A 14,224-nucleotide genomic window follows, 5' to 3' on the forward strand; every position below is an offset into this window, starting at 1 on the left:
ACAAGGCAAGGATGCCCACTCTTACATTTCTGTACTACATAGTACTGGCTGTCCTAGCTGGAGCAAATAGTCAAGAAAAAAGAGTAAAAGTCATCCGCACTGGAATGGGTAAAGTCAAATCATCTCTCTTCACAGATGATATAATCTTATATGTAGAAAACCCTAAAGGTTTCACAAAACAACTGTTGGAGTCAGTAAATGAATTCAGCAAAGTGCAGGATACAAAGCAGCAACAAAAATCAGGAGTTCCTGCTGTGGCTCAGTGGGTTGTAAGGACTTGGTGTTGTCTCTGTGAGGATTCGGGTTTGATTGCTGGCCTTGTTAATTGGGTTAAGGATCTGCTGTTGCCGAGGTGTAGGTCACAGACGTGGCTCAGATCTGGTGTTGCTGTGGCTGTGGTTGTAGGCCGGCAGCTGCAGCTCTGGTTGGACCCCTAGTCTGGGAAGTTGCATATGTTGCAGGTGTGGCTGTAAAAAGAAAAAAACCCAACAAAATCTGTTGCCTTTCTGTACAGTAACAACAATCTGAAAAAGGAAAATAAGGTAATAGTCCCATTTATAATAGCATAAAAAAGAATACTAAAGAATAAACTTAACCAAGGGGGCATAAGACTTGTACAGTGAAAAGTAACAAAAGGATTAAAGACAAAAATAAAATGGAAAGACATCAATCTTCATGGATTGAAAGACTTAATATTGTTTGAACTTGTACTGCAATTGCCATAGTTAATGCTATTGTACTGTACACTTAAATATATTTCATATGGTAAATTTTATGTGCTTTTTGCAAAAATTAAAAAAATACAGTGAAAAAATATATTTGGTAAGACATTAATTTTTACATTTTTGAAAGTGAATTTTTAATGTCAAGTTGACTTGACTTCCATTATATCTTTTAAATGAATTCAGTCCTCTTTAGAAGTAATTAAACATTTAGGGTGCCTTTTAATTGATATTAGGAAAATGATCAGCGTTATGTCTCCTTAAATTTTTATATTTGTGGTGATTTGTGTTTAGGTTTTCTTTTTGTGGCATACCATTTTAACTGTTCTACTTTTTATTAATTCTTAGGGTACATTTAAATTCAAAGCAGAAAGTGACCTGTTCCTTGCTGAGCATCACAAACTCTTATTGTATGATGGCAAACTCTCCAGTGCCATTGCATTCACGTACAATCCACGAGCCACCGATGCCCAGCTCTGCCTTGAATCATCCCCTAAGGACAACCCTTCAATCTTCGTTCATTCACCGCATGCACTCATGCTCCAGGTACTAGCCATAATCTTTTAAGAATATTTTGAATGGTAAATTTTGATGTATTATTGAGGTCTACTTGATAGTGTCTATTAATGATACACTCAGTGTAACATTTTATTGTTCCTTTTATGTTTTGTTTTTACTTGTTTGGTTAAAGAAACATTGGAATCTTTACTGTGTCTTCTATTTTATAAGGATGTGAAGGCAGTTTTAACACATTCCATTCAAAGTGCCATGCATTCAATTGGAGGAGTACAAGTGCTGTTTCCACTTTTTGCACAGTTGGATTATAAGCAATATTTATCTGATGAGGTTGACTTGACTATATGGTAAGTGCTTTTGCTTTTTTTTTCATCGATATGAGAGTTATTTTCATCACTGTTGAGCTGCACCGTATTTTCTCAAAACTTTTAAATTTGTTGTTAGGGCTAAAAGAACATAAAGAAATTTGTGAGCTATAATTGTTTATTACAAAGTCGATTTAATTATAATGATATTGAAATTTTAAATCAGTAGGAAATATGCTACCTCTAAAATATTAATTTTTTGAATAAAGTTAGAAATAGTGATAATGGACTTATCAAAAATGAATGCATTTTTATCTAAAATATAATTTTAAAATATTTTAAATGGTTATCTGGCAGTAATTTCTTATGGTAATTTACCTTTGCATATTTAATTATTATTGATTGCAAGTAATTAATTGACCTCTAAAAATGTTTGATGATGTTATGCAATAAGTGATTTTTTTTTAAATTAGATTATGTATTTGACACCTTTGTCTCTTTTGTTTAGTGTTGAGTATAAAAACGAAGAGACACGAATTCTAGGACAAGTCATTAAAATACTGGAATCATTAAAATACCCCTGTGGCTCAGGGGTTATGAACCTTACTAGTATTCATGAGAACACAGGTTCAGTCCCTGGCCTTGCTCAGTGGGTTAAGGATCCAGCATTGCCGTGAGCTGTGGTGGAGGTCACAGACACAGCTTAGATCTGGTGTTGCTGTGGCTGTGGTGTAGGCTGGCAACAGCAGCTCCTATTCAACCCCTAGCCTGGGAATTTCCATATGCTGCAGATGTGGCCCTAAAAAAGCAGGAAAAAAAAAGAAAAAAAGAAAATGTTGGAGAGGATGTCTAAATGAATGTTTTGTGATTGTATATGCTATTGAAACTTTGTAATAAAGTAATTGTTAAATTTATTGAGTAATATTAATGTTTTTTGTTCTCCCCTTTTGAAGTTATTTCTGATTTCTACTTTTATATGCAACTTGAAGGATACTAACAATATATGTATTTAATGATGTAATTCTTCTAGATTATTTTCAGGTGACAGTATGACTTTTTCAAAATGAATTATGTATCAAACTAGAATTTATTGACTACATTAAAAATCAATAAAAAATTACTCTTGACATATTACTACTTCATCAAAATTTTTTGCGTCCTGGTCTAAAACTCTTGTAACAGGGCTCAGTTACTTAATTTTTTTCAGCTGCACCTGTGGCATGTTCTTCGGTCAGGGATGGAACTTACACCGCAGCTGTAACCAGAACCACAACAGTGGCAACACTGGATCCCTGTTGAGCCATGTGGGAACTCCTTTTTTTTTTGTAATAAATTTTTCAACATTGTTGGAATTGCTTACACTTAAAAGCACTTTTGTGCTTTTGGAGGAGGTTGGCTGTTTTCTTTTCCTGTTTTTTTTTTCTTTTTCTTTTTATGTTTGCACCTGTGGCATATGGAAATTCCTGGCCAGGGGTCGAATCCAAGCTGTAACTGTGGCTTATGCCACAGCCATGGCATCACCAGATCTGAGCCCCATCAAGCTTCACTGCAGCTTGTGGCAATGCTGGATCCTTAACCCACTGAGCTTGCCAAGGATCAGACTCACATCCTCACAGAGATAATGTCAGGTCCTTAACCCACTGAGCCACACGATAGGAACTCCTGTTGTCCTTTTCTTTGTGGGAATCTCTCAAAACCTTTGAGAAGGATGTAACAGCAGACCTTACTTCATTCCATTTTGAGTATCTAAAAGTTTTGAAGTGGGAGCATGGCCATAGCCCCTGTTTGCTTTTAAAAGTTTTCTTCACTATTCTTATGATTTTTTTATTAGTGTAATGAACAAAATTTTTTGTTGTTGTTGTAACACATATTTTCTTTTCTTTCTTTTTCTTTTTTTTTTTGATTGTTATTTCCCCAATACAATTTTTTTTTCCTCTGTACAGCATGGGGGCCCAGTTACACATACATATGTACATATTTTTTCTCCCATTATCGTGTGCCATCATAAGTAACTAGATGTAGTTCTCAGTGCTACACAGCAGGACCTCATTGTTAATCCATTCCCAAAGCAATAGTTTGCATCTGCTAACCCCAAGCTCCCAATCCATCCCCTCCCTTCTCCTCCCCTGGGAAGTCACAAGTCTATTCTCCAAGTCCATGATTTTCTTTTCTGTGGAAAGGTTCTTTTGTGCTGTGTATTAGATACCAGATATAAGTGATATCATATGGTATTAAATTATTGTTTGAGTACTACAGTTCATCTACAACTTTACTTTCTTATCTTCCTCTTTATGAACCCTGTGTTCTGTTCAAATTAGGCCAGTCTGAAGCCCTAACATATTTGAGGATTTCTACCCTAGTCTTTTTGCCCCACATCTTGACCTCTGACCCTCTAAAATTGAATATACTTGCTCATTTAAGTTACATCCATTTTTTAGGACCATAATGTACTTATATTAACCATTTATTACTTGTTTTTGGACAATTGCTAATTTTTCTCTTTTGTGTATGTTTGTCATATTGTTTCTAAGTAATTCACTTATTACCATATTTGTGATAAAGTATATGAACTAAATGTTCGAGTAATAAATCCTAATCTTACATTAAAATTTTGGCCTTGAGATAATGTTGGAGGCAGTTTTAGTAGAGTATCAATTTCCTTGAAATAAAAAATTTCTCTTAAGGTAAATGAGAGACTGAGTCTATCTCAACAAATTTTTTTTTAATAGAATATGTTTTCTCAAATTGTTGTCTTTTTTCTTAATCCAGTTCAACTTTGCTGGCTTTTATCATGGAGTTGTTGAAGAACTCAATTGCTATGCAAGAGCAGATGCTTGCTTGCAAGGGCTTCTTGGTTATAGGATATAGCCTTGAAAAGGTAAAGTATGAAATGATATAGATATATATATATATATTTTAAACTTAAATGTTATTTGCATTTTAAACGTTACATGGTCATTATAAAATTCATAAAATACCTATTCTTAAATAAGAGAAGGTAAAAATCCATCAAATTGTCCCATCTATAGGTAAGTTATTCATATTTTATCATATATCCATGAAATAATTTATATTTTTGATACTTACTTTGCAGGCCATGAAACTTGGTCTGCTAAGTGTTTGAGAATTTCTTTCTGCAAGTATATCTCCTTGGTTGTGTAAAGTTACCTAAATTAAAATAACCTTTTGTTGTTTCACTTTGCCCCCACTGCTTTATTAGAGAAATGTGAAATTGAGTCTCATGGCATCTTTTACTTGGAGCATAGTTTGTGGACCAACTTTTTTTTTTGGTATTAACAGAGTTTACTTACCTTGCCTTTCTTGGTAGTGACCTTTGAAATATCTTCCTTTGCAGTCTTCCAAAGCCCATGTCAGCAGAGCAGTGCTTGAACTTTGCCTTGCGTTTTCTAAATATCTGAGTAATCTACACAATGGGATGCCCCTACTCAAGCAATTGTGTGATCACATTCTTCTTAACCCAGCTATATGGATTCATACCCCAGCCAAGGTAATACATGTATTGATTTTGTGCAACTGTCTTCACAAAGTTTTTGTGCTTGAGAAGAGTGATAATTATGAGGATTTTCTTTTATCCATTTACGTGCTATTATGTAAGATTTCAGTGGATTACATTTTTTGACTAAGTATGCTTTTGCAAGTCAGTATTTCCTTTATCCCTTCCTCTCTTTCTCCCCTTCCTGCAATATCAGAGCCATGGTTTTTATTTGCTGTTGTTAAATCATATTTTCTTTGAGACTTTGATTTATATTTACTAAATTTACATTTCCTAGATGTAAGTCAAAGTTGGGTAGTTACGTTGTAAATACAATGTTTCCGATCAACTGTAGCTTTATTCTATTGCAGATATACATACATATGTATCTGTGTATCTTTGTGTATATATGCATATATATATATTTTTTTTTTTTCGTTTCCTACTCACTGTGCTCTCTCTCCCTCTTTTTTTTTTGTCTTTTGTCTTTTGTCTTTTGTCGTTGTTGTTGCTATTTCTTGGGCCGCTCCCGCGGCATATGGAGGTTCCCAGGCTAGGGGTTAGAATCGGAGCTGTAGCCACCGGCCTACGCCAGAGCCACAGCAACGCGGGATCCGAGCCGCGTCTGCAACCTACACCACAGCTCACGGCAACGCCGGATCGTTAACCCACTGAGCCAGGGCAGGGACCAAACCCGCAACCTCATGGTTCCTAGTCGGATTCGTTAACCACTGCGCCACGACGGGAACTCCTCTCCCTCTTTTTTACACACATATTCCTTCTACCCATATGATGAACTCCTGAGTTTATTAGAGGGACAGGTGAAATGTTACCCTTTCTTGAAGGCTTCCATGACATACTGGTCTTATTTTATCATTTTATTTTTTTTGGTCTTTCTTTTTTTTTTACTTTTTAAGGTGGCACCTGCAGCATATGGAGGTTCCTAGGCTGGGGGTCTAACTGGAGCTGCAGCTGCCGGCCTACACCACAGCCACAGCAACTCAGGATATGAGCTGCATCTCCGCCCTACACCATAGCTCATGGCAACGCTGGATCCTTAACCCACTGAGCAAAGCCAGGGATTGAACCCGCATCCTCATGGATGCTAGTTGGGTTTGCTAACTGCTGAGCCACGATGGGAACTCCTTATTTTATCATTTTAATTTCACATTAATAAAAGTTATTACATAGAATTATATTGAAACAGGAATTTTAAACAGTACTGTAACAACAAACCACTTACGTTAAGTGAACATAAGTGAATTTGTGGTAAAGTATATAAATAAAAACTTTGATAAATCCTAATGTTCTATTAAGTTATCCTAAAAAATGTAATAGTGATAGTGTTAAGCAGAACTTGAAACAGAAATTTTTATTAAATCGCATAATTGCATCTGCAGTTTTTGTTAGAAGTTGTATCATTTCAAAGCCATTGATTTTCTTTCTCCCCCTCTTTGGTTCATTTTCAAGTGTTCATCATTGTTCAGGTTGGAATAACACATACTTACTCTAGTTGTCAGAAAAAAAAATGTCTGCAGACTTTTTGCTTTTCTAGAGTCATAGTATCTTATTTTCAGCTGCTCTTTTCAGATGTTAAGGAGAAAAACAGCTGCTGACTCTGATTGCCATTTGGAAATAATCAAAGGAGGCAGCTGGAGGTTGTAGCTTTTTATCTCTGAGTTCAAATTTGACCTCTTTCTCTTCTATGACCCTCAGTCTTATTTCTTTTCAAGGATTGTTTCAAGTTACTTTTTAAATCTTTTACTAAACACTTCTTTGTCTTACTAAGCAGAGTATTTATAAGACTTTGGATCTCTTTTGATGTGGTCAAAAAGCCTCTTATTAGATACTTACTTGTAGGGGAATATTTAAAAAATTTATCATGTCATTTCCTTCAGTTCCTAGTATGAATATACTTTATTTCTTACCTTTTACTTGTTAATAATTTTCTTTAATTTCCTTTTTAGAATTTGCAGTTGTCTTGGTAATATTAAACTTAACTTTTGTTTCAGGCTTCTGCTTTGTGTATCCATGAGGGGTTATATCTTATTTTATTATCCAGGTAGTTATAACAAAGGGCAGATCCAAAATTTGTTTGACCTCAAGGTCCTAATAATTCCAGGAGGAAGGAGTTTTTTAAAGAAAAAGAATACAACATAATGCATAAAAAAGTCAGACTTTGTTTATTGGAAGGAACCTGAATTAGATGGGCAGGCATAAGATTTAAGTTTCATTAGCTTCAAGGTAAATTCACCTCTGGTTACCAATGTTGGAGGTATGGATTATGGATCGATCCTTGCTTTTGGAAAAGGGTGCTCAGAGTCATTTATAATATCCATTTATCTTTGATCTGCTCAGAGACAGGCTTTAAATGACCTAACAGAGAGATGAGTGTTCCTGTAGACAGTCTCTCATTTGTTGAGGGGCTACTTTAACCTGGTCACTGTGGATGCGATGGTCAGTAAGACAGATCTGATTCCTGCCCTCAAAGAATTCAGACGTAATGGGAAATACAGATGTTCACATAGAATTCGTGTGGTTATTACATTATATAAAGAGTGAATGAGGAAAGGTTTATTTGTAATTAGAATGTAAATAATCTTGAGGTCTTCATTCTTATTTACCTGAATATGTTGCTCTTAAATAGTTTCTTTAACTATCATATCATTCTCCACAGGCTGGCTTTCTCCAGTTTTCTGTACCTTAGTTTATCACTCTTTTTTCCAGAATTGCTTTAAGTTTTTAACATGTCACTCTCATCACATCATTTCTTAGCCCCAATTGTTTTCACGATAAAGTATTAAGTCTTTATGCCAATTCTTCCTAGGCTTTCTCTCTGAAAAACTCAGTTATCCTCAGTGGCTGGGTAGGTACTAAAAGGTTATCCTTAGAGCAGTGATTTTTTTTTTTTTTTAGGGCCACACCAGTGGCATATGGAGGTTCCCAGGCTAGGGGTAGAATTGGAGCTACAGGTACCGGCCTATGCCACAGACACAGCAACGTGGGATCTGAGCTGTGGCTGCAACCTATACCACAGCTCATGGCAATGCCAGATCCTTAACCCACTGAGCGAGGCCAGGGATGGAACCTGCATCCTCATGGATACTAGTCGGATTTGTTTACACTGCGCCACACTGGGGACTCTGAGCACGGTTCTTAATTTTGGCTGTTTGTAGATTTAGATGGGAGAGATTTTTTTTTTCCTCCTAAAAATGACGAAACCAGAATCCCACCTCCTCCCCCTAGATTCTGACTTAATTGGTATGGGATAGGACCTAGACATCAGCATTCGAAAAATGTTTTAAGGCACAGTCATGATGAAGGATGGTTGTTCTAGATCTAGTGAATGATTTATATCACCTACCATGTTCTCTGTTTGAAATTTCCTCCTTTGTTCTACCTATTGTACTCATCCTCAGAACCTTCCTTTTTTTTCTTTTCTTTTTTCTTTTTCCCTTTTTTTGTGCTGCATCACTGAGTGAGGCCAAGGATCAAACCTATATCCTCATGGATACTAGTTGGATTTGTTTCTTTTGTGCCACACTGGGAACTCCAAAGCCTTCTATTAGTGAAGCTTATCTTGACCACTTGAGCTTATCCTAAAATAATTTCTCTGGCCTCTGAATTCTATAGTTAATTATACACTACTGCATGATTTTTCTTATGTATCAGTCAGTGTCTTTATTACTTTTGGCTTTTCACTTAAATTTATGTGTATTTTTTATCTTCTCAATTAAAATTTCAGCCTCTGGGGTCAAAGGAATACAGTGCTATGCATATAAGTGGATGTAAATATTTTCTGAATGACTTAAATAGCATATTTAAGAATTTGAACCAGGTCGTAGAAAGTGTTGTATATCCTTAATGACAAACTCAGCCTATCCATTTGAATAGTAGTGGCAATATCAAAATACTCTCTTTTAGCAAGTCTGTGGGTTATAACAGGTTTTGGTCTTCTAAACTACAGTCATCTTCTAAACCTCAATTTTAAGTTGTTCATAATCTGCCACTCTTTGCCAAGTGTGTTACTGACTGCCTCCCTCCCCATTCGTTTAGCCTTGGTTGTTTATAGGGCACCCGGAAGATAGGCACCTAATTTTTATCTTTCAGGGTTCAAAATGAAAATAAGCTCAGGGTCCAGGAAGGTAACGTAACTATTGTGTTGTAAATGATCAGGAAGAATTTTATTTTTTGGCCAAACCTAATGCCCTATTAATATTGTTTATTTTATAAGCTGTATCCACTATCACTGCAATGAAAAATTGTTGATTTTGATATAAAAGTAGAGCAAAAGTGGGCTTTTTTGTGTTGTTGTGACTATTAAGTATAGTCTGAACTTTAGAGACTGTAATGTTATGGTTATAATCTTTGTAGCAATGGGCAATTCTATTTTTCTGACAAATATTCTTAAGGTAGCCTTTACATGTTTTTGTATGATTTTCTTTCTTTTGTCTTATTTCTACTTTTTTCCTACTAATTTTCACGAAAACAAAGACAATTTCTAGATTTTTAAAACAAACTGTGTATAGTATAAATAGTAGGTTTTTAATAAAAAAGTTACACATGCTCATGAATAATTGCTGATTGCTAAATTGGAAGAGTGCTGCAAAAACTGGGTAGATTTGGGGTTGTTTACTTTATAATGCTACAGTGAAAGGAGAACTTGACCGGTTTCATTTTGTAAGAAGTTTGTGTGCTTGCAAGTATGTGTCACTGGAGATGTTTTATCTGTTAACATGGTTGTTACTATCATTTTACTTTTTGTAATGAGTGTGGTCCAGGTAGAGCAGCCTGAGAGTATCCCTGGAAACAGGTAAAATGTGGGTCTGCTTCTTTAATTGGAGCTCTTTGTTTGGATTCTCTAGGTACAGATGACACTCTATACTTATCTGTCCACGGAATTCATTGGTACAGTCAACATTTATAATGCCATTCGGAGAGTTGGAACGGTGCTTCTCATCATGCATACACTCAAGTACTACTACTGGGCAGTGAATCCTCAGGATCGGAGCGGTATCACCCCAAAAGGATTAGGTATTTATATCTAGATATTACATTATAGATACGGCAAATCAGGACTCTCTTCCTCCTTCCAATACTATTACATTGTTCTGGGAATTTTGGTAAATCTCAGCATGGCAAAATTTTATTTTAATCTCACTGATAAGTTTAATAGTTTGTCCTAAATTGTGATTTCCAGAGGTTAATAGTTTGCTTCTTTAATAGAAGAGTGCTACTTTTGCTAGCATAAGTTGTTTGGGGAGCAAATATGACTAGGATGATTCTTAAGGCATTGAGAATGAGAAGAAATCTATATTGGCAACTGGTATTGATACTGGGGTCAGTTATCACAATGAGAATCATGACAGCAGTGTTTTTTGGGGCATGGAAATTTTTTGCAGGGGTAGGGAGTATCTGCTTGTAATGAATGATGTAATGAAATTACCGATTTCAGTAATTATTTTCCTGTATAATCAGGACTGAATTACTGGAAGGGTAATGTTCGTTCATCATGTCAGTGGTTCATGGGAGGGGTCAACATAAAAACTTTGGTTTTCTTTTGGTTGTTAAGTATTGCAAAATCCTGCTTCAGACTGGCTTATATCATAACAGGGAGTTAATCAGCTCATATAGGCTGGAGGTTTCAGTAGAACATGGTGCAGGGGCTCAGATTTGGCCCTCCATTTCTCAGTCTTCTGTGTTGGCTTTTTTTCATGTATTCTTTCCCTTTGTACTTATAAGCAGCCATTCTGCCTTCACCTCCGCACAAATTTAAATCCAACAGAAGAGCATCTGCCTAAGCATTTCCAGTAAAAGTCCCATTTTTTTCTCTTTGGTGCTTGTTGTGTGTAGATCTGTTGGCAGGTATTCTTTAGATTGCCCAAGTGTGGAGGCCCTTCCTGCCTCCAAAAACACATGATCTGAGACTGACGAAGGGTTCAGTTCCTCTATAAAAATTAAGTGCTGTTGCTTGAAATCCGGAAATAGATGGTGGAGATTCAAACAACATACATTCTGATTGTAATCAAAGGCTTTGGTTGTTCAGTGATTTACCAAGACAAGGTTTCATATTTGTACAATACTTTTTTTTTAAATCACTTTCAAAATAGACTTGATTTATTCTCAGAGAATGTGCTATCTATAATGTAGAAAGCTGTGAGGACACACAGAAGGTATATGATCTATTTTAGTTGGCTTAAAAGTAGGCCATAATTTCCTGATGTTTATTTCATGGTGCTGCAGGTGTGTCATATACTGTCTTGGGTGTCAGTATTACATCCCGTCCTTGATTTTATAACTGATTAGTGACCTTGGGAAAGTCTCATACTCCAAGTGAAAGGGCTAGGCAAACTTCGTGATTCTGTTATAACTTGGTAACCTGTTCTTCGCCTAGGAATTGTCATGTGGAACAGATTTTAAACAATTTCCTCCCTATTTTAATTGATCTGTTCAAGGTCATGTGTGGTCCTATGCTTTGGTGGTCTAGGAACTAGCTGGAACTAGTGATTACTGGGGAAAAAATTACGGAAAATATGAGGCAAACAAGCACCTAAGTTAGGATCTAAGAACAATGGGTATTTGGTTTCAAAAGCCTTCTACTTGGAAATTAAATGTTTAAGACATGAAAATTGACTTTAATGTGAGCCATGTGTGACCAAGGACTTTTTCAAGAAGGGGAGGAGATGTCAGAGGTAGTCAGCGTAATGTTTTCCTTCTTCATGAATGATGCTGTGTTGAGGTGTGTACTCTGTGACTGTTCGTGTAAGCTTATACATTGGCGACAGTAGGAAAATGTTTTTTCGTACTAAATTCATGTATAAAGTTTAGACTTTCTTTTGCTTTTTTCTTTGTAAACTTATGTTACTATGGTAACATTCCCAGAGAGTCCTTTAAGACAAAATATACTTTTATTACCTCATTTTTATGTTTTGAAATTCCTTTTGCCTTACTCAGAAACAGACTTCTTCATTGCAATTTCTCTGTAACCCATTTTGTACAGTTGGAATATTGTATATACCATTGCATGTGAGACTGAATGCTTGTCTTTCTAGAGGCATTAAACTCTGTAGGAAATTGACCTTTATATTTCTTATAAATAAGTGGAAAAACTATTGGGAATGAAAATTTTATACTTAGCTTTGAGGTCTTTGAAATACTTAGTGTGTGTATGTTTATTTTATTTTTTTAAAGATGGACCACGACCTAATCAAAAAGAAATGCTTTCACTACGAGCATTCTTATTGATGTTCATTAAACAATTAGTGATGAAGGTGAGTTCATATTTTTTAGCCTATAGCATGTGTCTATTATAAATTATAATTTCACATAAAATACAATCTTGGTTTATTTACTCTTTTCTCTGTTAGTAGGTTTCCTCAGTGGAGAATATTTTGTAAGATATTTATTACCTTAGTTGTTTTTTGTTCTTCTTTTTTAGGCATGTACTGATAAACATTAATACAGAATTGAAGATTGATAATTGTTAATATATGTTAGATGAATTTCTGTAGGAGTTCAAGTGTATTCCTTCTTTCATTGAACAGATAGTTACTGAGTTCTTATTCTGCTATTTTTAGAACTGGTGATATAGTGGTGAGCAGAACTCCTCAAGGAGATTTCGTTTTTAGGGGTTCCTTGTACCTGACATTCACATTTTGGAAATATTTTTCCTGTATGAATGTAACAGATACGTTTATATTTTATCCCATTTCATTCAACAATAGGTTAAGTAAAATTTAATGTTTTTTTAAGGAAGATGTTTTGAGTTTATAGGATTGCAATATATAGATATATTTGTTGCTGATATTTTATTCAGTATTTTACTGTATCATTTTATTTTCTATTCTTTACAGTCTAATGCTGTATTAGCTGTTACATAATATTGTGATAAGTGGACCTAACTTTTAGTGTATCTTTCAGACTCAGATACCTTATTTCCATTTATTAAGAAATTTATCCTTTGAATTGTCTGTTTCTATTCTTTCTTAGTGTATTTTGTTTCCTAATTGTCTTGCTTATTGTTCTTTTTTGAGATTTCATCTTTTTTAATGATAAATAAACTAATGAAGTAGGTTGAAAATTTTCGTAATAAGTTTGCGTTTAAAAGTATAGCATTTTTCCCAGTGAAATTACTACTCAGTTTTCAGTAACTGATATTTTAGCTTGGTAATAATAGAAGCTGCTTATTTTACTCTCCAAATTTAATAGAAAATTAAATTAAAAATTATCTTCTATATTTAGAAGAGTCATGGTGTGAGCAGTACCTTTTACTTATCATTAGCCATTATTTTTGCTTTCTTCAGGGTTCTGTAGTTTTACTAGACAGGTTATCATGTACTGTAAGGTGCTGAAAACAGACTTGATATCTGATCTCTTTTGACTTCTGCATAGTCTTGCATACTGCATGTCTTTAGTGCTTCTTCCAATTATTAATTTACATTTAGATTCTCTATTACATTATCTTTGTGTATTTATAGCCACAGAATAAGTTGACAAATTATATGTATAATTTTCCTTTTTAAAAAAGTTATATGTACATATAGGATACTTGTATTATATTTTTAAAGGATTCTGGAGTAAAGGAAGATGAACTACAGGCCATTCTTAATTATCTACTCACTATGCATGAGGTAACATTTGAATTGTATATTTTTTGAAGCTGCATTATGGACTTTATTTATTTATTTATTTTTAGGGCTGTATCTGCAGCATTTGGAAGTTCCCAGGCTAGGGAGGCGAATTGGAGCTGTAGCCGCTGGCCTACACCACAGCCACAGCAACGCCAGATCTGAGCTGTGTCTGTGACTAACACCACAGCTCATGGCAATGCTGGATCCTTAACCCACTGAGTGAGGCTGGGGATTGAACCCACATCCTCATGAATGCTAGTGGGGTTCATTACCTGTGAGCCACAATGGAAACCCCTGCATTTTTTTAAAGTAAAAAAATTAAAGAAATCTTTCATTAATGATATAACTATCTTGGAAAGTAAATGTATCTAGGAATTAAATCTTAGCAACCTTCATTTAAATACTTTTTATTACCACAAGATGCCTCTGAATAATCATGAAAGACTTTAAAAAGTGTTATGTGTAGATATTGTTGACTTAATAATAAAGTACACAAAAAATACTGTCATTGTATTTCCAGGAACCAGTGTAACAAATGGAAAAATAACAAAAATGTCT

The 14,224-nt window shown here is 35.0% G+C and overlaps 1 protein-coding gene across 4 annotated transcripts in view; it reads left to right on the top strand.

The window, feature by feature from the left end:
• Positions 1 to 14,224, top strand: part of LRBA (LPS responsive beige-like anchor protein) — a 709,127-nt gene that overhangs the window by 94,282 nt on the left and 600,621 nt on the right. For all 4 annotated transcript variants that reach the window (XM_047799683.1, XM_047799685.1, XM_047799682.1 and 1 more), the window contains 7 exons: positions 1,071 to 1,268; positions 1,452 to 1,585; positions 4,313 to 4,421; positions 4,899 to 5,051; positions 9,902 to 10,070; positions 12,228 to 12,307; positions 13,604 to 13,666. In XM_047799683.1, coding sequence (XP_047655639.1) covers positions 1,071 to 1,268; positions 1,452 to 1,585; positions 4,313 to 4,421; positions 4,899 to 5,051; positions 9,902 to 10,070; positions 12,228 to 12,307; positions 13,604 to 13,666 — 906 coding nt within the window. The remainder of the gene's footprint in view (positions 1 to 1,070; positions 1,269 to 1,451; positions 1,586 to 4,312; positions 4,422 to 4,898; positions 5,052 to 9,901; positions 10,071 to 12,227; positions 12,308 to 13,603; positions 13,667 to 14,224) is intronic.

Source organism: Phacochoerus africanus, chromosome 10 (genome assembly GCF_016906955.1).
Source record: "Phacochoerus africanus isolate WHEZ1 chromosome 10, ROS_Pafr_v1, whole genome shotgun sequence".
NCBI classification, from domain to species: Eukaryota; Metazoa; Chordata; class Mammalia; order Artiodactyla; family Suidae; genus Phacochoerus; species Phacochoerus africanus.